We start from the raw sequence: 27967 nt of genomic DNA on the forward strand, positions 1-27967 counted from the left end.
AAGAATAAATAAGTAATTTAATATTATAAAGTCATACTATTATGAAAAAAGTCAAAATTTAATGAGAATAAAGACATACTATGTCGAGGAAAAGTTGAAACATGACAAAATTGTAATTTTATGAGAATTAAGTCGTACCGTTTCAAGAAAGGTGATATTGAGAGCAAAGTCGTGTTTTTGAGAAAAATTGTAATACTCTGAAAATAAAGTTGTAATTTATGAGAATAAAATCATACTACTCAAAAAAGTCAAAATTGAATAGGAGTAAAGACACTTTTGAGAAAAAGTTGGAATGTGAGAGTTAAGTTGTAGTTTCGAGAAAAAAGTATTACAAGAATTAAGTTGTAATTTGAGAATAAAGTCATACGGTTTAAAGAAAAAAGTCATAATTTAATGAGATTAAAGACATTTACAGAAAAGGTTTGAATTAAACGAGAACAAAGGCATACTGTTTTGAGAAAAAAGACATTGTATTACGATAATAAAGTTGGAATTTAAAAAGCACAGCCATATTTTGAGAAAAAGTCAGAATGTGAGAGTAAAGTCGTATTTTCAAGAAATAAAAAGTTGTGATATTATGAGAATGAAGTTGTAATTTGATGAGAATAAAGTCAAACTATTATGCGAAAAAAGTCATTACGAGAATTAGTCAGAATTTTACGAGAAAAAATTGTAATTGTAAGATTTAACTTGTAAACATATATATGAAAAAATGATGCCAGAAAATCGGGTGACATGATAACAATGACGACAAAATCCCTGGCGAATTTTTCCTTGAAGATTTATGATTTTAATCACATAATATTAACTTTGTCTTGTAAAATTACAACTTAATTCTTGTAACATTTCATTTTTTTTCTTGAAATGGTAGGATACATTTTGACTTTATTCTCGTTATAGTACAATCTTTTTCTCAAAACTACAACTTTATTCTCATATTATTGTTACTTTATTCCAAAATCTTTTTTTTTAATGTGGCCCTAATCCTCCTCCGTAAAATACCGTAAACATCTGAACACTTTAAAACGTCATTCCAAAGTTACTTAATTAACTAATAATCATGTCCTTCAGTACGATAAAATAAAGTCATCACTATACATTTCAATAAATCACAACATTAGATATTTATAGTGGCTTTCAATCAGCTGTTGATTAAAATGAAGTGTTCTTTAATTTTCAGTGTAAACAATAAAAACAGTGTCCATGACATAAATCGTCTACCGTATGTACACTGTCCCTCGTCTGGAAAGCACAGGCTGCTGTAAAACAGGTGAGACCTTTTCTCCAGCGACATGTCAGTGTGGACGTGAACACAGTGATAAAACACCCAGCACTCACTTTGTAAAAATGGATATAGGTTAAAAAACACTGGGTATCGAGCTAAAACAGCCGTGACTGTCGAGGAAACACAGTCCAGTGTTTGGAAATGTCCTCCTACATGTGAGTGTCCTCCTCGTCTCCAGGGTCAGCCTTGAGTTTGGCCAGAGCAGCGTGCACCCTGAACTGTGTGCGAGACTCCATCGAGTATTCTTTGTAGTCGTGTCTGTGAATGGAAGCAGCGAGGAGGTTAAAGACGGAGAGAACAGGAAGCAGAGGGCTGAAAAATAATGTGTGCAGTAAATACAGTGTTTGTCATCAGCACCTTTAATATGAAAATAATCTTGAAGTATCTTTATCTCCAGTGAGCCGGTAAGGTTTGGGTTGATAAAGCCTTTCATATCTACAGTCTGTGTAACAGGCAGACAGCGACCTCTAGTGTTCATGTCGTGGCTTTACACTGAGCAACCACACAGACAGAACCACCAACACACTGCGGAGATAATCCTGTTCAAACAGTCCTGTAATAAAGACTTTGCTGGTGAAATGATTCTAACTGCAGTAAATAAATATAATAAGTCATATAGATGAAAAAATGTTTGAATATTGCTCAACTTCAGCACAGTTTCAAGATTAGTCACCAATTCAGTGTCTGACCAAATGTCTCCCCTTCTGTTCCTGAGATATGACGTTAAAACATGATGATGTCATAGTGAAGGTGACCTTGTTTGTGTATCGTCTGTATCATCACGTCATCATTTAATTCTATTGCATATTTGTGTTATGAACTGAATGAACTTTCCACCCCCAAGTTCCAAACAGTTCATTCATGAGTTTAAGTGAACGTTTGTGCCAAATCTGAGGACATTCCCTCAAGGTGTTCTTGAGATACTGTGTTCATGACAATGCAACGGACGAGGTCACAGTGACCTTTGACCACCAAAGTCTGATGTGTTCACACAGGGCCCGAATAAAACAAAACATGTGAATGAATTACATGTAAAGTCAACGTAAAGATGTGATTAGACACCAATTCCGGCCAGACGGCGCGATGCATGCAACACAAATAATGCAAATTAAGCAGTGTGAATGAAATGAGTAACATTATTTCGCGTCATACGCTTATTCGCAAGAGTTGAAAAATCTTAACTTCAGCGACCAATTTGTGCCACAATAGCTAATCAGCATTGAGATCCTCCTGGGATGTATGACGCCGAGGACATACTGGCGGAAGTTCTTTCATCGATTCAAGTCAACACAACATAATGAGTTCATCCTTCAGTAACAGTGGATGTTTGTGCCAAATTTGAAAACATTCCCCCATGGGGTTCTTGAGATACAGCGTTCACGACAATGCATCGGACGAGGTCACAGTGACCTTTGACCACCAAATTCTAATGTTGTGTTCACACCTGGCGCAAATAAAACAATTCCTGTGAATAAATTACACGTAAAGTCAATGTGAAGATGTGATTAGATGCAAATTCCCGCTAGGCAGTGCGATGGACGCGATGCATTTGACGCAAATTACACGAAATACACAAATTAAGCAATGTGAATGGAGCAAGTAGCATCATTTCTTGTCATACACTTATTCGCGACAGTTGAAAAATCTGAACTTTAGCGACTGTTTCTCTCTGCAGTAACCAATCAGCACTGAGATCGTATGATGTCAGCGGATGTTGATTAGATTCAGTGAGTTATTGGCGCAAATGAAGCGAGTCAACAAAATATTCTAGCTTTCAAACTTGAGCGAGTAACGCAACATGAAACACAACATAATGAGTTTCTTTGACTCACAGTGAACGTTTGTGCCAAATGTGAAAAAAATTCCCTCATAATGCTCTTGACACACGGCGTTTACAACAACGTGGCGGACGAGGTCACAGTGACCTTAAACTCTGACCACCAAATTCGAATTAGTGCATCCTTGAAATCTTTCAAAGTGGATGTTTGTGCCAAATTTGCAGAAATTACCTAAAGGTGTCTTTGAAATATCGTGCTCATGAGAATGAGAATGGGACCGACGGACAACCTGGAAACGCAAAAATTAAAAGAAACAGCTTTACGTTATCACTTGACGTTAGCTTGGAGATACAAACGGATACAAGATGGAGGTCAACCCACAGAGCTCTGCTGTTCAGCACTGTCCAATCAGATGATTTGAGAGGCGGGGCTTCTGTGGTGGTCATGACAACAAGTTTACAGGTGGTAAACAATGGAGGAGAAACTGGTGGTAGTGGTCTGATGATAGACAGCAGGTTGTCAAACTGCCCCTGAGTGAGTTATATTCTGTGGACACGAGAATGAAAATGACTGTTACGTGCCGTGTTGTGTTTGGCGTTGTTTTGTGTTCTCTCTCTCGCCAGGTACCGCCCCCCCCCTACTCCCTCCGCTGATTACCGCAGCTGTGGCCCATCACAGCGGTGTGATTAAAACCACCCTGGAAAACTGGAGCCGGTGCCTAGTGGGCCTTTCCGGCAGTGTGCGGTGCAGACCGTAGCTGTGTGCGTGGTGGTGTGCGCTCGGGTGTTTAGTGACCCAGTCCCAGTGTTTATTCTTCTGCCTTTGTTATTGATTATTGATTATCTGTTAAATCATTCTTGTTGCTAGTCGGCTCACCTTATTTGGGAGCTTCTTTTGTGTTTTGCAATCGTAAAAAAATCACTGCCTTGCAGTCGCTTTAGTTTACTCCCGTGTTCTTCATTATTGGTTATTGGTTATTGGTTATTTGTGTTAATTGTTACCTCCCCTCCCCTAGGCCTTTAAGGGTTCGTAACAATGACACACTCATCTTCCTGGATCTCTGTGGCAGGACGTGCCTGTGTCTCTGCTGTTGTACAGTATGCACCAGTGAAGCTGCTGTACAGGAGGAACTTACTTGGCCTTGTGCAGCAGTTTAACAGCCTCGTCCCTCCTGCCTTGGTCTATGTAGAGCAGACTGAGCTCCACCAGAGAGTTCGGCACCAGGTAGTGATCAAACTTGATCTTCTTTTCACTGAGCACACACACAAACAAAGATGGAGAATTAACTGTCACACTTGAGTCATGGCTTAAGTCAACACCCTGTGATACTCTACCAGAGTTCTGTTTTTCTGAGCAGGTAGGTGACCTGCTTTCGAAATGTTTCTCACAAGATGTGCCTGACTTCCTCCCGAGTCATTTCAGTTAATGCCAGTGTGATTTCAACAGGAGCTAATGTCATCCCGGGTTGCTGAGTAAATATTCACTCTGTGACTTGGTGGGTGAGTTTAGACGAATTCATAATTCCTAAGCAAACATGACATTGTCAATACAGCCGACGTTTTCTTAAAGGAACACTTTTTCAGTTACTCGTCCCGTGTCACCTTGAATTCATGGAGGAAACTTTGTTTTTCTCTCAGTGAACGAAGGATCCAAAAACAGAGTCAATTCGTAATTGATTTAAGTCACTGGGGTCCACGTTTAACCACAGCAAAACTATGGAAAAAGCATTTTCATTAAACCCTTAATAATTTGCTGTTTAGACCTTGGTTACAACTGGCAGATTAATCAATTGGTGCATTAGTAAATTCAGTTTCAGACACTATACTGGAGGTGGCCAAACTACAGCCAGCTGCCCTCTTTTAAAGGGCCTGCAATGAATTTTTAAAAATAAATTACAGCACGGCTTGAGCATGTTTCTAATAAACTGCACTGTATGTAAATTTCACAGCCTGCTGCAGCCATCTTAAACAGCTAGGCTAATACCAGCATTGCACTTCTTAATTTGAACACTAGATGTCACTACTTCATCTACAATGATTGATTACATGTTGATAAAAATATTTACCTCAGTAAACATGGCGGAAAAGATGGATGATAAGACAAATACTTTTTGTACCACGTGGACACGCTCACAAACTACTGTAATGTCAAACGTTAATCTGTTTAGTTGTGGTTGCGAAGTAATTTTGATAGAAAATGAATTTTCAATGGCAATTGGACTTTTCTGGTCTAGAAAACCTGATTTTCTTGCCGTGTAAGTGGTTGAAAACTTTGCATTTACTATTGTTTGACCCGTGACTCCGGATATTTTTCTGTATATGGCTCACAATCAAAAAACACTTGGCCACTATGCACAAAAACATAGAAGCTATTTCTATACGGAATAATGAACAGCAAGTTTCAAACAGTGCTCCAAGTTTGTGCCAGAGTGCTCTCATGACGTAAACTGTCATCGTAACAAATTTTGCATGGCACTGATGAACATGTTTCCCCAAATAACACTGAGTCAAATAATGAATGGTCAAAGCTTGTGTGCAGGAAGTCAAGTCCAGTTGCAGAACTATTTGTATTGATGGAGCCAATAAATAATTCAATCTATTACACGTCTGTCCGTCCTGGAGGAAGGATCCCTCCTCAGTTCCTCGTCCTGAGGTTTCTACCGCTTTTTTTTCCCCAGTTAAGGTTCTTTTTGGGAGTTTTTTCCTTTCAAGTATCTCAGGGTCTTGTTCATTAGTGAGGGTAGAACGGAGCATGAGATGGATCGATGGTTTGTTGAGGCATCTGCAGTGGTGCAGGCAGTAGTGACTGAAAGAATGAAGCCTTGAGATAGGGCCTTAGAGATAGGGGGAGGAGTCAGACATCTGGAGGGAGCTCGGAGTAGAGCCGCTGCTCCTTTGTGTCAAAAGGGGTCAGCTGAGGTGGTTCAACATCTGATCAGCATCCTCCTGGGCGCCTCCTGGGACCCGGCTTCGGATAAGCAGTTGAAAATGGATGGATGGAGTTTTTTCTTATCCACTGTGAGGGTCCAAGGACAGAGAGATGCTGTATGCTGTACAGCCCTCTGAGCCAGACTGTGATTTGTGGTATTGGGTTTTATAAATGAAACTGACATTGAAACTGAATTGAATTTTTTATTTGTTCAGCCATTTGAGGCTTTGTGATTGGACTATAATGAATCTGACCTGACTAATCTGTAAAGCACTCTGCGTTGCCTTTGGGTATGAAATGTGTTAGATAAATAAAGTCGCCTTGCCTAAATAAACAATCAAATTACAATCTGCTGTGGCTTATTACGTTAACTAATAAATGACGCTTGTAAAGCTGTAGTATGAAAGCAACATCACACTTGAGGTCATGCTGTTGTGTTGAATGTCATTATTCTGCACCAGCTCACACACCTTAAAAATATTAAAATGGAACTAGAATTACCACCCCACGGTTGTATGACTCCGCCCACCAGTCCACCCTGTGGTTGTATGACTCCGCCCACCAGTCCACCCTGTGGTTGTATGACTCCGCCCACCAGTCCAGTGTCTCTGACAGTCTCCATCCATGTCAGTGAAAACATGGATGCGTCACACACAGAAGATCTATACAATCAGCACAGTTTCAAGATTAGAGTCACCAATTCAGTATCTGACCAAATGTCTCCCCTTCTGTTCCTGAGATATGACGTTAAAACGTGATGATGTCACAGTCAAGCTGACCTTTGACCTTTTGACCTTCATTATTTCATCCTGTTAGACATTTGTGCGAAATTGTGGAATAATCAGTGTTTGAATTCTGGAGTCATGGCCAAAAACACTTACTCTTCAGTCCAAGTGGATGTTTGACGTGGATGTTTCAAATTTAAAGAAATTCCCTAAAGCTGCTCTTGAGATATCACATTCACATGAATGACACTGATACAAGGTCATATTGACCATGACCAAAATATAATCAGTTCATCGTTGAGTTCAAGTGAACATTTGTGCCAAATTTAAAGGTGTTTTTGATTTATCGCATTCACAAGAATGAGATAGAAAACATCACAGTGACATTGACCTTTGGCCACCAAAATCAAATGAGTTCATCATTGAGTCCAAATTTGTGCAAAATTTGAAGAAATTCCCTTAAAGGGATAGTGCACCCAAAAATGTAAATTCAGCCATTATCTACTCACCCATATGCCGAGGGAGGCTCAGGTGAAGTTTTAGAGTCCTCACATCACTTGCAGAGATCCAAGGGGAGAGGAGGTAGCAACACAACTCCACCTAATGGAGGCTGACGGCGCCCCAGATTCAAACGTCCAAAAACACATCATTGAAACCACAAAATATCTCCATACTGCTCGTCCGTAGTGATCCAAGTGTCCTGAAGCCCCGACATAAAAAGTTGTTTGGAAAAACCTCATTTGAACTCTGTTTTTAGCCTCATTGTAGCCTGTAGCTCTGACTGCCTCTCTGGTGTGTCGCGCTCACGTGTGTGCGCTTGTGTATGGAGATATTTTGTGGTTTCAGTTATGTGTTTTTGGACGTTTGAATCTGGGGCGCCGTCAGCCTCCATTAGGTGGAGTTGTGTTGCTACCTCCTCTCCCCTTGGATCTCTGCAAGTGATGTGAGGACTCTAAAACTTCACCTGAGCCTCCCTCGGCATATGGGTGAGTAGATAATGGCTGAATTTTCATTTTTGGGTGCACTATCCCTTTAAGGTGTTTTTGAGATATGGCGTCACTTTTACTTGAGTCATTTTTAGAGGTGTAATTGCACTTTAAGTTAAGAGTGAATAGTGGAGTAAGGCGTCCTGCAACACTGAAACAGCGCTGATCTACAAACAAGTTCATTCATATCCCAAGTGCTCCCTACGAAGCTACAGTGCGGTTTTTACACGGTAATGGCAGCTTATCTGCTGAAATATAAGTACAGCAGACGGTCTAACACCAGGCCCAACGTCTCCTCGGCGCAGAGTGCAAGTGCTGACTGGAACTGGAACTGGACACGTCCACATACGGGCTCAGAAGAAATGGTACAGAAGATCTAAAGTCCCAGATCCTTTCGAGTTTAAAAGAGGACATTTCTGCTGCGAGAAGAGCCGAATTGAAAAATTCTCTTTCAACCATCTAAAGAATGAACTCCAGGCAGTTTGCAAACAACGCAGCACTGGCTCGAAGCGAGCTCGACCAAACGAAGGCTGCTGTAAAAGACATGTAGGGTGGCATATCGACATGGTCGGATGAAGTGGTTGAATTGCAAACTACTGTAAATAGTAACGTTTCAGTGAAAATGCATGTGTTTGTGAAGTATTGAGCATCTGACTGGATAAAAGAGACTTGGATTTAGGGTTGCAGCTGACAGTTATCACACTGTGTACATTTGACTATCTACGAGAAAAAGTAACTGGACGGAGAATCTCAACTTAATTTATTTTAAAAGGGTCGACTTTTTACACAAACTTCCATTTAAAAAAAATGGTTTCAAGATTTATATACTGTAGTAGTAAAACATTTGTTCAGCTAAAAATAACCCCTCTGTTTTCATACCTTCAAGGGTCACTTTTATTTATTATAATAATAATTCTGTAATACTGTGATACAAAAAAACCCACGATATTTTCTGAGATGGTTATCGTACTGTGAAAATCTCAACTGTATCGAAAATATCGTTGCAACCCTTCTTTGATTAATCTGCACGAGTTTGTCAACAGATGCTTTAATGTAGTTTTGCTGTTGTTAAATGTGGACCCCTATGACTTCAATTCATCAAGAATTTTCTTGGTTTTTGGTTTCTCCATTCATCATGAAGGCATGAGAGAAGAACAATCATGTGTTTGTGAATTCAACGTAACACGGGGTGAATAACTGATACACAAATGGTCATTTTGTGGACGAGGTATTCCTTTAAATGTCACGAAAAGATTCAGCTAAAATTCTGACATATGCAAACTCTGAACTAAAAATGCCTTTTCAGAATAATTTGGACCTGTTTATGTTTTAAATTCTTTTTGGGCGGATGACAGGGAAGTTTTAAAGTTAAGTGATCCTCTGGTCCTAATTCCACATGACAGTGTGTTTCTCCATGTCGTCAAAAACAGCACACAGTGCACACACTGGTGTTCCTCTGCTCACAGAAGGTAAACAGTTTGTTAAGCAGGGACAGAAAATGAATCCAGTGCAGCTCACCTGGACAACACTTGGCCGAAGGATTCCTCAGCAGCCTGGAGGTGACCCTGGTTCTTCAAACACAGACCCTTCAGCAGGTGGATCAGACAGCGGTCATCCATCGAATACTCATTGTCTGTGGAGGAGGGAGCGGACGTCATCAGCAGACAGGTGTGAGCTTATTTTATGTACGGTTATATTTCAGGTGAGCGGGGTTTGTTCTGGAACATGATTTGGGAGAAGTGTCATTACCAGGAGACTCCAGCAGGGTGCGCTCTGCCTCCACCAGAGTCTGCATCATGCCTTCAGTCAGCTCTGGTCGTTTGCTGATCATACTGAAACCGTTCCACATGTACATCATCTCCTGTAAGGACACAGGGAACGCTGTTGGAATGCTGCGTCATGCTGCACAGTGTGTGTGTGTGTGTGTGTGTGTGTGTGTGTGTGTGTGTGTGTGTGTGTGAAACATTACCAGCACTGGCACCGGGAGCCTGATCGGGCAGTGAGCTTTGTAGCGTCTGGCTTTCCGAATAGCAAACTTCTCAGTCGGGGGAGACTTTCCTGCTATCTTCTGTTTGAAGGCCGGCACTTGTCTGAACACACAGGAAAATAATAAAGACACATCTGAGCTACAGTCCCAGCTGGACGAGGACATCAAACTGGCCTACCGTCCTTGTCCCAGTATACAAGCACGGGAGGGGAATCCATTTATTGAGCCAAGTATGTGCGACTCCTCTACGATAGGTGGAGATATGCCCCCTTTCAGCTTGTTAGTATTGGACCTTTTTCCTGTTGACCTATTACGTCACAGACCAAACAATGGACAAACAAGTTAGCTACGGTTAGCTAGCAGCTAACTGCTACCATGGTGGACAACTTTACAGCTCTGTACATTTGGTCCGTCCAAAAAGTCACGGCTCTGGATGTAGATTTCTCCATGTTGTTACCGGCTTCTTCTTCTCTTACACATTTAATGCTATTGGACTTCCGGGTCAAAGCCCGGGGCGGAAACTGTGGAGCATGCTCAGAGCGCCTCGGCCAGTTTGGCTCTGATTGACTGTATACATGCAGAGGGAATTCGACTCTCATGTTTACAGGGATTTTAAAAGTCCGGTTTTAGTCGGACTGACACAATAAATCCATTTTCTCTGATGTCATGGAAACACACTGACTGAAACAGCAGGTTTCCATCCAAATGAAGCAGGAATGCACCAATTAATCGACTCAACATCGGTATCGGCTGATATTCTTCTACTCCTTGTTGACCGTCATCAATCCGTAAGCAAATAAGATGACATTTACAGACGGCAGAGGCCGATGTTTTTCTGTTGTGTCAGATTAATTTCATGAAGACTAACCAGCAGAGCATCCCGTCATCCTGGGGACAATAGAAAATGTCATTTGTGACAAACACAGATGTTCACCAGGACGCTGTCAGGACAAAAGGACGCAGTAAGTTCGCCATCAACATGTCAGAGGACCCTGTCGTTTCCCTGATAATGCCACATTGTCACACTGACCTTTGACCTACAACCTTTAAAAAATCTTCACTTAAGGTGCTCTTGAGACATCGTGTTCAAAAGAATGAGACAGACGGACATTAGCTGCAGCTATCGCCAGCACGGAGGCATAAAAACATCATCAGCCCAAAATTTCACAATCGCAGCATCTCTTATACACATGGTGACATATAAGTACAACATGAGCCTGAGGACAGTAGCTGTGTGTTTCTGAGATAAATAGAGACACTGTTACTGTGTGTGTGTGTGTGTGTGTGTGTGTTTACCTAAACAGCTCCACCTCGTCCTCCCCAAACGGCCGGGCCACGTCTTCAGGCAGCATGCTGAGGTAAGCAGCTTTCATGTAAACATACATGGCCTGGCAGAGAGACACACACAGAGGTCTCAAGATGTTTAACAACATCCACGCACACATTTATAGAGCAAGAGTTCATACAGCTGCGCTCAGACAACGGGAGGACATCTAGGACGACCAACAGAGTTGAACTGTGCCGCGCAGCACAGATCGACTGAGGTTGGTGGATCAGTCTCTGTTAGAGCTTCAAACTATTGGAACTCAGCACCAGGTGAGGTCAGACAGAGCAGCAGCTTTGTTGGTTTTAAATTTAAGATGAAATCATGGCTATAATCAAGCCAATCATGTTCACATCACACATGAACTCAAACACTTAGTTTATGTTGTAGTTAGGGGCGCTGCTGTGCAACACAGACACAACCTGTTACTGTTCCTCGCAGTTATTCTTATTATTCACAATCTTTCGTAAAAACTGGTCTTGCAGCGTTGCCAACACATCGGCAAAAAATACATCAAAACCTGTGTAAAATTCGGGAGATTCGTCCAGCATTTTACAAAATTCGTAAAAAACTACATAAAATTTCGCATTCCAAGTGATTCAAGATCGTTGAGAAATCAACGTAAAATCCTTCCTCTTTGAGGCCACACCAATTCGCCAAACTTTGACGCAGAAAAATTATTCAAAATTTGAACGGCTCACAAGACTCTCTACTTTGTTGGACCAAATGGACATTTTGATATCTCATACAGTTTTTAAGAAATCACAGTTTATATTTCATGATGTTTTGACGCTTCAGATTTTATAATGGGCGTCTATGGGAGAGAGCTAGAGTGGTGACATCATCGCTAGAGTGTGCCACAATTTTCACTCTACATACACAATTATACTAGCCTGTAAATCCAGACCCAAATCTAGAAAGATTTAGGGTCTGGCCATGAGTAATGAAAATGGCCCAACTCGAAGGGTGGCACCAAGCATGCATTTAAAATTGCTGCATTGGCTCCCCGTGCGCTTCAGGATCGATTTTAAGGTTCTTTTATTAGTTTTTAAATGTCTTAACGGTCTTGGGCCTTCTTATTTATCTGACCTGCTTTTACCATATCAACCCTCGCGAACCCTGAGGTCCTCCGGCACCGGCCTTTTAACCATACCACAAGTTAGGACTAAAACACACGGGGAGGCGGCATTATGGCCCCCGATTGTGGAACAGCCTGCCGGAGAACCTAAGAGCTGCAGAGACTGTTGATGTTTTTAAAAAGAGGCTCAAGACTCATCTTTTTAATCAGGCTTTTAACTGATCTCTTTATTTATCTACTTTAAATTTCTCATAACCGATTTCATTTTAATAGATTCCATCTATTATCTATTTTTTATTTATTTTTTATATTCTTACCCTTCCTCTTTTTACCTTCTTATCTCATTTAACCTTTATCTTTTGTTATTTTAGTTAGCCTATAGGTTTTAGTTTTGATGCATTTTATGTCTCTGTTTTAGGTCATTCTTACCGAGCTACTAACTCAATTTTATGAGCTAAATAGCTTTTTGTTGGGTGGGAGGGTTTTCTCTTTTCTTTTTGTTTTCTGTTTGGATCTTTGTTGTTTTTAACCTCTGTGAGGCACTTTGTGTTACTGTTGTATGAAAAGTGCCATATAAATAAAGTTGATTTGATTTCGATTTGTAAATATCACTGCACGCAATTGGATAACACTACGACCAATCAGAACAATACACAGGGTGACGTATCCAGAGCTTAGCTACCAGCGGAGCTAACTGGTAGATTAGACTCTTGCTGTATCCGGTCGGCAAAACAGCAAAAACGTCCTTCTTGCAAAGGAAAGACTCGAGCGCCGTCTTCTGTTCCTCTTTTAGAGAAAAAGCCAAGTCTAACTCGTTCATTGTAGCGGCCAAGCTGTTTCAAACAACTGGTGTTCATCCGTAGCCATCTTGCAATGTTTACTGACTGATTCCGGACTTCGTCATCGCAGCGCTGTCGTCATCTGTTTAGCTCGCCTCTGGCCCGCCTATATCAGATACACCGATGTGATTGGTGCAGCTCGGCTCCAACGGCATGGGTAATGAGCATCATTACTGATTGCCAGAGTGACTCGCTGAGCAAATTCAAATTGTGCTCTCGCGTGAACTCTGGATTTCCAGGGTACAGTTATACATCAAAACGTAGGAAAATTTGTGCTGATCGCAAAAATGTGTGAATGGAATCTGCTCAGTAACTGTCGTACATGTAGTCTGTAGTACCTGCAGTAGGCAGTACGTTTCAGTGACTCAGCTACTGCTGTTAATAGGACTCAGTGACAGCAGCAGGCACCCGTCAAGATTTCTAGCGAAACTTTCTGGTTTTATAGTTGCTGTTGTTATTGTTGTTACGACTTGATGTCGTGTTGTCTTGCGGTTGCTGTTGAAGCCATTGTGTCATAAATATGTTTTGTAACTGTGTTTTTTATATAACAGTGTCTTTTAGCAGAGAAATCATTTTCTGTTTCGTGTCCAGGGACTACAGATGAAAATTAGCTTACAGCTAACTCTGGTGCAGCTCAGTAGCCGTGCACTGACACTGTTAAATAAATAAATAAATAAATAAATAAATAAATAAATAAATAAACTTCATCTCTTCTGCTCTCCTCCGTCCCGTCTCGTGCTCTGTACCTTGGACCAGCGGCTCTCCTGGCTCAGCAGGTCTGCGTAGAAGTACGCCATCTTCCACGCTCGCTTGTAGGTGAAGCACCACATCAGCTCCCAGTAGCACATGTGGTGGAACTGCTTCCACGCCTGCTGCGCCTTGCAGCCGTCTTCGAAGAGCGCCACCGCCTGGTAGCACAATGACATTACATCACATGAAACATGAAACATTGGAAGTATGTTGTGTATTAAACATTAACGCTGGGCGCTGGTAGCTCAGGGGCAAAAACACAGTATCAATATCACCAAAAGTGATTGATGCTTCAGTCGCTCCCATGAAGCTCCACTATCACTTACAGTGACTCACAGTTTGTGGGGAAAATGTTCTATTAAAATATTAAATGTGCAGGAAATAAAAGATTAACAGCTGTAGTTTAAAGTCATGTAACTAAACACACCTCGTCAATGTTCCCCTTGATCTCTTCAGTCCTGCCTGCAAAGAAGAGGAATATCGCTCCCTGCACAGAGGAAACCAGCAGTCAGTGTGACATGTTAATATACCGTGTTAAACACTCCTCTGTCTGTCAGGAGACCTGTCGTATAGCAATCACTCTTGGCTGTGTTTAACCAAGACATTTCCATTCTGGTTTGGTACACACTGTGTCAGAGCTCTGAGTTTGTTCTCTGGGATGGGCAGGCGTGTAGGTAAAAGGTGGAGCGGAGACAGGGATTATGGATTTACAAGAATGTGAGTCAGGTGGAGCGATAGCACAGAGGTGTGTGTGAGCGCAGGTAAAAGGAAGGAGAGTCAGTGTAAGGATTCAGGGAGCAGGAGGGACTGTGTGAGAGGAAGGTGGAGTGAGTGCCAGATCAAAGTAATCAGGGTGTGTGTGACGGGACGATAGAAAGACGAGAGAAAGAGTGGAAGGAGGGATCAGAGAGGAGAAGCTGACGCACAGTGAGACGCAGTGAAGGGGATTAAATACAACGATAAAAAGACCAATGACGTGATGACAGAGAAAAGTTTCAAAGAGGAACTGAGGACATTGTTTATTCAGGGAAAACTAACTGAGCATTAAACTCTTGAAAGCAAAGCCTTGAGTTCATATTTAATGAGCTAAAGGGATAAAAATATACGACAGCAATCGCAATGAAATCATAAAAAGGCCATAAACACAAATAAGTTTATCAAGAATTATAAACAGCAATAAAAACAGTAAAAATGAAGATGAAAAGATGAACAACAATAAAATCTGCCATAAATGACGGATACACGACATCAAGAATAAAAACAGTAATGTGTAGAAAATGTTGTGTGTTATTAACCAAAGCAGGAACACTTTCAAACAACCATCTAGCACACACTGGAAATGATCTAACAACACACACCTGTCTTATACTTAAGGAATCCCTCCATGGCTGCACAAAAGCCCTTAGCAACCAAAGCAAGGTAAAAAAACCTTAAGGTCCCTCTGACTCTGTCTTAACTGCAGCGGCATTTTCGTTGCTTCTTCCTACAGTCGTTTTCTGTTTTCTGGTGTTTACTTTGTAGTTTGTTCTTTCTATGATTGTATTCCTCCAGAAGTTTAATCTTTCCCTCCTAGAAATTTTTTTTTCCTCAAGGTGTTTTTGAGATATCTCGTTCACAAGAATGGAACGGACAACCCGAAAACAAAATGCCTCTGGAGGTATTAAAAAACAGAGGCAAATCCACCACAAAGAGACACAAAAAGACCAAGAAGGCCAAATCCAGACTCAAATCTAGAAAGATTTTGAGTCTGGCCCTCACCGATACACCCTTCCTACCCAAGAGGTGGTACTAACTGAGGCATATTAAATGCCGCCGCATGCAATTGGATAGCACGATAGCCAATCAGAGTAAAAAAACAAGGTGACGTATTCATTGCACTAAGCCCCGTGTGTTTGCTGACCAGTGGGGCTAACTGATATATTCTGCTTTTGCTGTATCCCGTCGGCAAAACGGCAAAAACGTCCTTCCTGGAAGCGAAGGCTTCTCGGGCAGTCTTCTGTTCCTCTCTCAAGGAGAAAGATAAGTGTAGTTGGCTTAGCGTTTCTTCCAAAGCTAAACTGAATGGACGCGGTCCTTCAGCAGCTGCCATCTTGGCTGTTTACTGTTCAACTCCTACGGCGCAGCGCTGTCCTCATCATGTTACGCCCGCACAGAGCCCGCCTCTGTCAGATAGACTGATCTGATTGATCCGATGGAGATTCAGCGGGCTCTGCTCGTCGGGGTCAGATCCCCGTGCAGAGCAAATTTGAATTTGCTAGGGGCGGGGCATCTGGATGTCCAGGTTAAAAAGTTAACACAAAGAGAAACAAACCCACAAAAACACTACAATGAGGCGCAAAGTTACGACAAAGAGACACGAAACAACCACAAAGTCTGTGTGTCTCGCTCCAGTGTTGGAGAGGCGGTGGGGCTTTTGGCCCAATGTGTCACTGCCCGTCTGATCTTCACCTGCAAAATGTCACTATTAGCACGCACTGCCCTGGAAGAGACCGAACATGGCCACAAAGAGACACAAAATTACTTTGACCATCATTCCACTGACCAGCACATTAAAATCAGTTCATTCTTGAGTCCAAGTGGACGTTTGTGCTGATTTAGATGAAGATTTCTCTACGTGTTCTTGAGATATCACGTTCATGAGAATGAGACGGACAACCTGAAAACATCATGCCTCTGGCCACAGCTTTTGTCGACATGGAGGCATAAAAAAAAGAGGCAAAACAACCATAAAAAATGACCAAAAAGGACAAAGTTACCACAAAGAGAAATGAAACCACCAAAACAGGCGACTACGATGAGGCGCACAATGACGACAAAGAGACACAAAACAACAAAAAAGAGGTAAAACAACCACAAAGTCTGAGTCTCGCTCCAGTGTTGGAGAGGCGGTGGGGCTTTGGCATGTCTGTGCCCAGGGGCCTAACGTGTCATGGGCCCCCGATCTTCACCTGCAAAATGTCACTAAAATGAACATGTACTGCCCAGGAAGAGACTGAACGTGACCATGAAGAGATGCAAGAGTAGGGATGCACCGATCCGATATCTGGATCGAATATCGACCCCGATATCATCAAAATAGATGGATCGGGTATCGGAAAATGCAACCTATACCTGAGGTGATCCTTTCCCTTTACATCTATTGCGACGTGAGCTACGTCATACGTCATGGAGCGAAGGAGAGAATCTGCTGTGTGGAGGTATTTCACACTATTTCAACTGCTGTTGCACAATTGTTTATTTTTGTTAAAAATAAATAGTTCATCAATGAATTAATCTGTTTCATCTTGTTTCATTTTATCTTAGAAAAGAACTGTGTAGTCATCAATGCCTGATGCCTCTAGTCTTTTCTGTTTTACGTGTAAAGGTAGGTCAACCATGGTATCGGATCGGTATCGGGTATCGGCTGATACTCAAAGCCACAGCATCGGGATCGAAACTGAAAAAGCTGGATCGGTGCATCTCTAGCAGAGAGGCACACCATAACTACAAAAAGATAAAAACAACCACAAAGAGAAATAAAACAAAACAAAAAATTACTTTGATGCGACACAAAAGTTCCTCTTTGAGTCCAAGTGGACGTTTGTGCCAAATTCAAAGGAATTCCCTCAGTGCGTTCTTGAGATATTCCGCTCATGAAAATGAGACAGACAAAGCGATGGATGGACGGACAGACAACCCTAAACATCATGCCTCTGACCGCAGCCCAAAACCAAATCTGCTTCTTATATTCAAAGCTAAAAAATGTTTTTGTGACGACTAGTTTCTCTGAAAAACACATTTGTTACAGATCAGTGAAGAGAGTCAGTGAAGCCACATCTGCAGCTGAAAAGCACACGTATATGGGGTGCCGTTTGTAAAGTGTCTCACGTTAAAAAAAACATCAACATTTTGCCACATTTAGCTTCAAACAATGTTTAAAAAAGTATTGTGAATTTTTTAACGTCACCTTTTACTATTTATATTTATATTTAGCATTTAGATTTAACATTTATATTTATGTTTAATATTTAGATTTAACATTTATATTTAGATTTAGATTTAGCATTTAGATTTAGATTTAATATTTAGATTTAACATTTAACATTTAGGTGCCACATTTAATATTTAGATTTAACTATTTAATATATTTCTAAGTTAACAAATATTGCTGTAAATGTGGTAAAAGGTGACGTTAAAAAAATCACAATACTTTTTTAAACATTGTTTGAAGCTAAATGTGGCAAAATGTTGATGTTATTTTCAGCATGAGACACTTTACAAACGGCACCCCATACACGTAAGGGTCAGCACTAGGGATAATAATGATTAATTGACGAGTGCAGTATGTCCCTGTGACCTTTGTTTTCTCTCCCAAAGGTCACAGGGACATATTGTTATTGCACTTGTTATCCTTTGGTATAATTAAATTTTTAATGTTTTTTTTTTTTTTATTTCATGATTAATTTTACCAATAACTGATTGAGGAAAGTGCTTAAAATTTGCAACCCTAGTTAACCCCGTCACTACCGACAGAAAGTCCCCAGGTTTCTCCCTAGAAGTGATTTATTGAGCACTCACCCGTGGGTAGCGGAGCCGGAAAGGTTTCAGCAGCCTCTCAGCCTCAACCACTTCCCCCTCACCTGTTCCTGAGAGGACAGAGCAGATCTGATGTGATAAACTGAACAGAATCCGTCAGTGACACGTCGTCATGTGTGGACGGTGCACAGCACTACCTAGTATGAACGTGAGAAAGGTGTAGTAGCAGAGCAGCAGCAGGGCGCACAGCATGGAGCGCAGATTCATCCCCGTCGCACCGTCGTGCAGCAGAGACAGACCATACTCCTGAAACAACAACACATCACATGAGTTCATGAATGAGTTAACGAGTCAGTGCTGAACGGAGGAAATCTGTGTGTCACACCTTGTCTCCAGAGAAGCCTGCAAACTCCAACACTTTGAGTATCCGTGGAGGAAACAGAGAGAGCGTCTGTGGATAAAGAAGACCTGATGAACTGCACGGTACAAACACACAGTCAGCTGACGGCGTTTAAAGGTTCCTCTGTCACGTACCAGATTAAACGCTCCTATTCCAAACGATATTCCTCCCTCTAAGTGGACGTGGCTCGGCCCTTTGAGACAGCTGTGAGATTTTATGAAGGAATGCAGATCTCTGGATGACAAAAGGCAAATTATGTTTAACAGCACAGCTCAGTGTAAAAACTTCATCATGTTCAGTGTGTGACTGTGCAACAAATGAAAAATAAAGGGGCACAACAGCGATTTAACGTTGTGTTTCTCTGTGGTTCAGATACAGAAAATCTGTGCAACAAAAGCAGAGATACTCTGACTTTGCTCTGAAAACACTGAAGCCTACATTTCCCATAATGCAACACAAAGCATCTCTCTTAGAACCTCTCTGCCTGACGATCCACACTCTCTGCTGTTACCTGAGGCCGTCTGTTTCTACATCGAGTCACTCAAACCAAACTGGGATAGCCCTGATGACATCACTATGACATCACCAGGGTTACTATCTTTGTGCATAGACTTCCCTCCAAAACGACACTAGATATTACACAACTCATGTAAATAATGTAAATAAAGTAAATAAAGTAAAGCAAATAATGACAACAAGTTTTTAGTCACACACAGGAGATTTTACAGACTGGGGATCTTGCAGGGTCAATATTTACAGACTGTAACGGGGGCCTTTCCCAAACCGGACCCTACTCACTCCCATGCCGTCTCGGAGCGTCACTCTGTTTGTAGTCGCCTTCAAAGCTGAACGTGTACAGTGTAAACACAGCGCTAAGCTTTGGGACAAACTTCACTCTCTGTGGCAGAAAAAAGGAGCTGTCTTTGTCTTTGGTTACCACGGAGACAAGTAAAATGACTCCCATTTATGCTCCTTATATGTATTTGCTGCTGTTTACCAGAATTTTGGCAGCGTAAATTTTCCTTCTGCCCTTAAAATAAATAAATGAATCGATAAATAAGTAAATCAATAAATAAACACATAAATAAATGATACATAAAAGGGTGTAAAACATATCCCATTTCTTGTATTTTACTTTTTTAGACGTTTGTAAGCTGCTCGTTTTTACAACAGTTTACTGTAAAATAAACACGACTGCAGTTTTATAGAGACTAGAGAGGTGTAGATTTGATCCTAAACACTATGTAGCGTCTGTATGACAATATTTAATGTCTATCTCAGTTTGAGCAGTTCACATTCCTCAGGGTAGTCACGTGGAACTTTATTTATACGGAGCGTCCTCCATGATGAACACAATACAGTGTTGCGCAGGCTCGCTGTTGGAGGGTTTTATAACTCACTCACACTCCTCACTAGTTAGTCTGGGACGACGTTCAATGTGGCGAATGCTCCATGTGAACGTGGAGGTGGGTAGGGAGAGGGTGTAGGGGCGGTTTAACAACATGATACACAAGATAAAAGGCGTCACATGTCGACAGTATTCTTGTCAATTCAGCATCAATATAATCCCTACAGATAAACTGTGTTCGTGAGCAAACTTTACATTTTGGATTTTGTCGCCTCGACTTGCTGCCAGCCTCCTTTGGTTAGCGGAGCTGTTTCAGTGTGAGGAGACTGTGCTACTGTTTCAAAAATTAAGATTTCTCACTAAAATACCAGCAGGTTGGTGGACCAGATACAAATTAAACACTGACTCTTGTTCACTCCACAACTCCACCAGTTTCTCCTCTTTTCCACAGAACAAGAGAACCAAGACTTCTTGTTCTTGCACCTCCTCCGAGTCACCTCCATGTTCACCGTCTACCTGGTTTGCTGCTTCCTGTTTGGCTATTGCTTGTTGACAATGCTCACGTTGTTGAACTTCAGTATTTACATGAGCCGAGACTAAAAACGTAGGATAATATTAAACGTGTTTGAATTTATCGGAACATCAAGACGAGAAAAAACTTCAGACAACTCCGACTGACTCACAGGAGCAAAACTCATGATTTTCTCATTGGAAATTTGTCTTTACAGTGAAACAGCTTGAAACGTCTTTGATGTGAGGCCGGCATAAACTGAACTTTGTTTGTAAAATCGTTGGAGTGCACCTGTAATAATAAGCTAACAAATACTTTTTACAACACCGACGCTAAACAGTCAGATAAATGAACTCTTTAACGTGAAACAACACTGACATTCACTGAATATAAACCCAGTGTTCATTACTTACTTGTAAATTAAATAACTGTTTCGTACTTTGATCCCTCCTTTGATAAAACTCACCATGTTCTCATCCTGCAACAAATACAGAAAAAGAGGGATGAATGCAAACTGAGGTGCTTCAATTACATTTCATTCCACAAAGATAAGATGCCATAAATGGATTAGCTTTCATGCCGTTTATTCACAGGACATTCTTATACAAAAACCTTAATAATGTACTGTTCATTTCTGGGTTTTAAAAAGCAGATAAGTGCACCTGTAGGAAGGTGAGAGCAGCTCTTTGGAGTTGGCACTCTGCGTAACACACTTCAGCATGAAGCTGCACTGCAGAAACACACCCATGAACACAGAAAACAATCGGGGTCAACAAACAATGAAGCATAAAACACAGCCCCAGATGTGACTGCAGGGTTAACCTACCACACATTTCAAAGGCACAGCTGCATCATCTGTCCTTGTTTTGTTAAAGCCTCCCGCTGTACTCGTGCTTCGTGTCTCAAATCACGCATTTCTGTACTAAGCACTGTTCACACTGCATAGTACAGGTAAATGCAGTGAACTACTGGCGCACTCAAAACAGTCCAAAAGTTGAGTGTGGAATGACGGACACCTCTCACGCTCAACAGCCGGCGTCTTTGTGACACAGCAGAAGTGACATCGCAGACTTTTGTCATGGTGGCTGGAGACAACAAGGAGCCTCAACTGGCTACAGTGAACACTGCCGCGTTATACAGATGTAAGTTAGACATGGTTTTTGTACTATGGACTGATAGTGTTGTCGAATAGAAGCCAGTAGGTCAAATGGTGGCGATAATGCTGCACCATCCGTTTGCAATTCGCCGTTGAAAAGAAGAAGAAGAAGATGAGGTGGTTAAAAAAAAAAGCTGTTGTCAAAACAGCAGTGTGCGATCTGAGACAACACTACTACCCATGAAAGAAGTATGTAGTGCCCACAGTGTACTACACTGAAGTGTACTAGCAGAAGTATGTGATTTGAGACACACTCATGATCTCTGTCTGAGCATATTTACTTTTAATTCGGTTCACAACATGGCATCATGTTACAAGAATGTAGGGTTGCCATATATTTTTTTATTTAACACACACATGTGCACGCGCAGGCACAGCAGGTGGGTGAAATAATTAATTGGCCGACCTGTTGCCATTTTCATTTGACCAAAAAAAGAAGAACTTTAAAGCCTTCGTTTCCACCAAGCAGTTCAGTTCAGAGTTTTTCATTTAAAAAGTTGTGGATGGTCCCAACAGAAGCGTTCCTTAGTGTCCCCATGTTTGGTCCCCCCTCTGTTGGGGTACCTAGCACACAGATCTGGTACTAAAAGGTGGAGCTAGAAACCCTGCAGTCTGATTGGTCAGTAGAGGACGCTCACTCTGGTTTTATGTAACCTCTGTTCATACATCAGTAAACTACAACTATAAAATGAAAGAGAAAAAAATAACTTCATTCACTGGGCCGACTGCCGGCAACTTTTAAGGTGGAACGTTAACTTGTAATGTTACTCAATGCATGAGTTGATGACGTGAATCCATCAGCACACCTTAAATTTCACTGTGACAACTTTGACCATCACTTTAGTTTTTATATGACACACACTTTTAGTAATGACTTTAAAAATATAGATTCATTTGGAGCGGATTATGTGAAGGTCATATATTCTAATCCTCACTTCCTGTGGGCTACAGCAACACTAAACCCCTGAGCTTGCCTGAGAAGGACTAAATGCACAAAGCTGCTATTTTGAAATATCCCATGGAGAGAGACTCTCACTGCAGCCTGTTCTGTTTTGTTGTGAAAATGTGGGCGTGCAGCCTCGTTCTGTGGACGATAAACCAGGTGCAGACTGATAAAGGAGGAAATACAGTGAGTGCTGGACGGAGCAGTGAGTGACAACAACCCTGCCCACATTTAAGAGGACTGTCTGAACAGACTGAGGGTCTAGGTACCATGTCTGAAGGCTTACTGCTGGTTCCAAAGGTGCTGGACTGGTCAGTGTACCTCAGTGTAACATGTTACCTTATCATCGCTTATTAATGAGATTAAAGTTTATTCAATATTGTCACGATTACTACAGAAACACAAAGTGCATCCATATTAGTAGAAACGCTGTGTGTATTTACTCACAAGGAAAAGCAGCGTAAATCAACTGATCATTTTAGAAGCTAAAAGTTTGGTTCTGTTTCCTTTACATGTCTGTGCCCAGGGCCCTGTTGTCTCATGATGCGCCCCTGCAGCACCTTCCTTTAAAAAGAAGCGAGACATTAAAGCCTTTTACCTTCAGTGAGTGACTCTCCCACTGACTTGTTAGTCAAACCTGGAGACTTCCGTCGATACCTGAAAACACCAAACAACATTTCAGTGTCAGCAGAATAAACTGTGTCACTACTCCCGCTAACCACACCAGCATTCATCCAGTAATTAGACGGGTTCAAAGTCAGTATCTCAGCAGCCGCTGTGAAGCTTCTCTCATGCAAACACAGTCAAACTGACGCTCAGAAACTGGCCATGTAAATGCACTCATGTAAATTTGGCTCACAGGCTGCAGAGGAGGAGCTGGCAGCAACTCACAGAACAAAGTGTTTTGAAGGGGGTGGCGACTTTTTTTTGACTCCAGTCTATGAAATGAGTAAAATCAGTTTAAAAATAATCCACACTGACGAGACCTCCTGACCTCTGGCACACCTCCTGGGCACTCTTCATGGTATTTCCTGCGTTGCTGATGTCATCAGGCTGAAAAGTCATCATGGCCTGCATTTCCAGCACTGTGGCGTAGATAAGAGCGTGGTACATACTCTCATTCACTCTGCATGGGAAACACAGAGTGGCAGGATCAACATCATACACTTCACACTGTGAGCAAACAGAGGACAGCTCCTGTATGACCTGCACATTTTCCTGCTGAGAAAAGATAAGAGTAAATATCTGGCTCTCTTTATTCGTCCTATCTCCTCTGCCGTCCCAGTCTGTCTTGTGCACAGTGTTTATTTTGCAGGGCTGCCATTCTGTTGGCTGTTGAATCAGTCAGACCTTGGGCGTCAGCTTCAGCAAACACCTCATATCCTGGAGAACTGAAACCTACCAGAGCCACCCTGGTGTCTCAGCTGACAAGAAGCACTTTACACAGAAGTTTATCAACATCACCTGAGACCCAATACTGCTGAGATCATCCTGAAACACGCCACCAAGAATGTGCTAAAACCACAGAGCACTACGACCTCAGGCAGCAGCAGCTGGTTCAAACCTCTGAGGAGCCAAACGTGACTCATGGATTATTCTGTTACCTTGGCCGCAGCCTCTCCAGGCTCTCACTGAAGTGGTTGTTAAGGAAGAGATCCAAGGCCTCCATACACTCATCCAGGCTCTCTTTCAGGGTCATCTGTGAGGAGCTGCAGCACAAACACATGCATGGTTAAAACATGCCCACAGCAAAGGCACAGAGCAGAGGCACAGCTGTGTGTCGTGGGGGAAAAGGGGAAGTCACCAGCAGCAGCAGCAGCAGCAGCAGCAGCAGCAGCAGCAGCAGCAGCAGCAGCAGCAGCAGGGTGCACACTGATAAACATACATGAGTCCATGTGTGGTCAGGTCAGAGGTTCACAGCCTCTGAGATACATGCATTAAGGTTTGCCTGAAGTTCATTTCACTAAACACAAGATGCAATCAGAGCATCATCACACAATACGCTGCAGCACCAATTGAAGGATTACTAACCAGGACTACTGGGCCCAGGCCCAGGCCCAGGGGAACGCCCCCAACCTTCACCTGCAAAATATGACTCAAAGTAATACATGCTGACCAGGAAGAGACTGAAAATGACCACAGAGGCAAAAAGAGACCACAAAGGAACTGTGGACGGACACAAACTAACTTCAAAAACACTCAACACTACAACAAGGAGACACAAAAACAACCACAAAGGGGCACAAAACTACTACAAAGAGACAAAAAATATGACAGAGACACAAAAAACACAAAGAGGCACAAGACTACTTTGAAGAGACAAAAAAAGACTAGAGACACAAAAAACAAAGAGGCGTAAAACTACTACAAAGAGACACAAAACTGCTTCAAAGAGGCACACAACGACTACAAATAGACACAAAACGACTACAACGAGACACAAAACTACTACAAATAGACACAAAAGTACTTTGAAGAGACACAAAACTACTATGGAGAGACACAAAAGATTACAGAGACACAAAACAACCACAAAGAGACACACAAAAACTGCAGAGACACAATACAAGTACAAAAGACACAACAACCACAGAGAGACACAAAACTACTACAAATAGACACAAAAGTACTTTGAAGAGACACAAAACTACTATGGAGAGACACAAAAGATTACAGAGACACAAAACAACCACAAAGAGACACACAAAAACTGCAGAGACATAATACAAGTACAAAAGACACAACGACCACAAAGAGACACAAAACTGCTTCAAAGAGACAAAAAAGACTACAGAGACACAAAACAACTACAAAGAGGCACACAACAACTACATAGAGACACAAAACTACTACGGAGAGACACAAAAGACTACAGAGACACAAAACTACAAAGAGGCACACACCAACTACATAGAGACACAAAACTGCTTCAAAGAGACACAAAAGACTACAGAGACACAAAACAACTACAAATAGACACAAAACTGCTTCAAAGAGACACAAAAGACTATAGAGACACAAAACAGCTACATAGAGACACAAAACAACTACAAAGAGGCACACAACAACTACATAGAGACACAAAACTGCTTCAAAGAGACAAAAAAGACTACAGAGACACAAAACAACTACAAAGAGGCACACACCAACTACATAGAGACACAAAACTACTACGGAGAGACACAAAAGACTACAGAGACAAAAAAACAAGTACATAGAGACACAAAACTACTACAAATAGACACACAACAAGTACATAGAGACACAAAACTACTACAAATAGACACAAAAGACGACAGAGACACAAAACAACTACAAAGAGTCACAAAACTACTACAAAGAGGCACATAACGACTACAAATAGACACAAAACGACTACAACGAGACACAAAACTACTACAAATAGACACAAAAGTACTTTGAAGAGACACAAAACTACTATGGAGAGACACAAAAGACTACAGAGACACAAAACAACCACAAAGAGACACACAAAAACTGCAGAGACATAATACAACTACAAAAGACACAACAACCACAAAGAGACACAAAACTGCTTCAAAGAGACAAAAAAGACTACAGAGACACAAAACAACTACAATGAGACACACAACAACTACATAGAGACACAAAACTACTATGGAGAGACACAAAAGACTACAGAGACACAAAACAACTACAATGAGACACACAAAAACTGCAGAGACACAATACAAGTACAAAAGACACAACCACAAAGAGACACAAAACTGCTTCAAAGAGACAAAAAAGACTACAGAGACACAAAACTACTACAATGAGACACACAACAACTACATAGAGACACAAAACTACTACGGAGAGACAGAAAAGACTACAGAGACACAAAACAACTACAAATAGACACAAAACTACTACAAATAGACACAAAACAAGTACACAGAGACACAAAACAGCCACAAAGAGACACACAAAAACTGCAGAGACATAATACAACTACAAAAGACACAACAACCACAAAGAGACACAAAACTGCTTCAAAAAGACAAAAAAGACTACAGAGACACAAAACAACTACAAAGAGGCACACAACAACTACATAGAGACACAAAACTACTACGGAGAGACAGAAAAGACTACAGAGACACAAAACAACTACAAATAGACACAAAAGACTATAGAGACAAAAAACAACTACAATGAGACACAAAACAGGTAGATAGAGACACAAAACTACTACAGAGAGACACAAAACAACCACAAGGTCTGTGTGTCTTGCCCCAGTGTAGGAGAGGTGGTGGGGCCTTTTGCATGTCTGTGCCCAGGGAATCACTGTCTCATAATCCGCCCATGACAACAGCTGCGTTTTGTCCTCAACATTAAAATACTGTAACTTTAAAGATGATGTTCTCAGTAAGCTATCAGCTGTTTGGTTTGTCAGGCTCCTGCTGTCTGTACATAATAATAATAATAATGATGAACGCTGGCAGAGAACAAAGAAAGGAGGACTGAATCTTTTGCTTCCTGGTGCAGCACAGGATGAATTATTATTAATATCAGAGTTTCCTGTGCAGGTTGATTTAATCTGATCAGAATCAGGCCGGCGGATCCAGACAGAGCAGCAACAGCCACCAGGCTTCACACACACTTCGGGACAAACTTGAGCTGTACTCACTTCTCTGCAGCACTTGTGTCTTTCCCATTGGACATGTTGTCTCTCCGGGCAGAATGCCCTAACACCACCTGTTAGCAGCTCGGTGACACACACAGAAAATCAAGATGCATCCACCGCTTCACACTTTGTCACCAGGACCCCAAACTCCACCGGCTGCTCTGCAGTCAGCGTAGATTTTCCTGTTCCTGCTCAAACTGACGTAAAGCGCTCCGAGGTAAAGGCATGCGTTCATCTGAGAGGATCCGACAGAGAGGCGCGTGTGACTCCTCCTCTGTGACATCACTGCCACGCACACATTAAACAGCACGGTCACAGGATCAGGTGTTGACAGGTACATCACCTTTTTAAAGGGCCTGTTTGACTGTGATGGTGGACCGCTCCAACTTTTCTAAAGAGGAAACATTTCACATTAAAGGGACCCTTCAGTGTTTCTCAACCTGGACGCTGTTTTCATGTGTTGGTGTGTTAGTGACTGATGGGAAGAACCGTTTTTAGAATGTGTCCAGTATTAAGCCAGAGGGTTGCAGCCGGCAGCGGTGAAACAGTTTGCAATGTAACGTAAAGGGGCAATTGTGCACCTTCAAGCTATGTCCACTAAAAGTGTTTGTTTTAGTCACTGACAGGCTCAGATTATTATTCAAAGTGTCTCACAACATTATGAAAGGATCCCTTCAGAGACAGAGCTTTGTCTTATAGAGTAAGATCCTTTTTGTTTAACCAGAAACAGCCCTGAAATCACCATCATTAAACCCACCGGACG

The 27967-nt window shown here is 41.7% G+C and overlaps 1 protein-coding gene across 2 annotated transcripts; it reads right to left on the minus strand.

Annotated features, from left to right (window-relative positions):
• Positions 1-1146: 1146 nt before the first annotated feature.
• zgc:158403 (tetratricopeptide repeat protein 39A) lies at positions 1147-27489 on the minus strand. 2 transcript variants are annotated; one of them, XM_049561081.1, is made up of 18 exons: positions 27208-27489; positions 24158-24262; positions 23548-23679; positions 23152-23210; positions 21117-21184; positions 20868-20932; positions 18730-18829; positions 18581-18646; positions 18393-18501; positions 18238-18305; positions 14108-14167; positions 13677-13838; positions 10986-11077; positions 9672-9792; positions 9452-9563; positions 9221-9335; positions 4199-4315; positions 1147-1543 (listed from the first exon to the last, which is right to left on the minus strand). In XM_049561081.1, exons 1-18 carry the CDS (start codon positions 27240-27242, stop codon positions 1435-1437), a joined length of 1695 nt encoding a protein of 564 aa, XP_049417038.1. In that variant the 5' UTR covers positions 27243-27489; the 3' UTR covers positions 1147-1434. The 2 variants fall into 2 exon arrangements, with proteins under 2 accessions (XP_049417038.1, XP_049417039.1); XM_049561082.1 differs by lacking the exons at positions 23548-23679; positions 24158-24262; positions 27208-27489 and having other exon boundaries at positions 21117-21179; positions 23152-23191.
• Between the last annotated feature and the right edge of the window lie 478 nt (positions 27490-27967).

The sequence above is a fragment of the Epinephelus fuscoguttatus genome, linkage group LG19 (genome assembly GCF_011397635.1).
Source record: "Epinephelus fuscoguttatus linkage group LG19, E.fuscoguttatus.final_Chr_v1".
NCBI lineage: Eukaryota > Metazoa > Chordata > Actinopteri > Perciformes > Serranidae > Epinephelus > Epinephelus fuscoguttatus.

Excerpts from the sequence above, each read along its gene's own strand:
- zgc:158403 (XM_049561081.1), bottom strand. The coding sequence starts at position 27,242 with ATGTCCAATGGGAAAGACACAAGTGCTGCAGAGAA. Across the intron at positions 18,830-20,867 it reads AACAGTTATTTAATTTACAA|AGATCTGCATTCCTTCATAA; the intron begins GTAAGTAATGAA and ends TTTGTCATCCAG. Across the intron at positions 1,544-4,198 it reads AAACTGCTGCACAAGGCCAA|ACACGACTACAAAGAATACT; the intron begins GTAAGTTCCTCC and ends TTCCATTCACAG.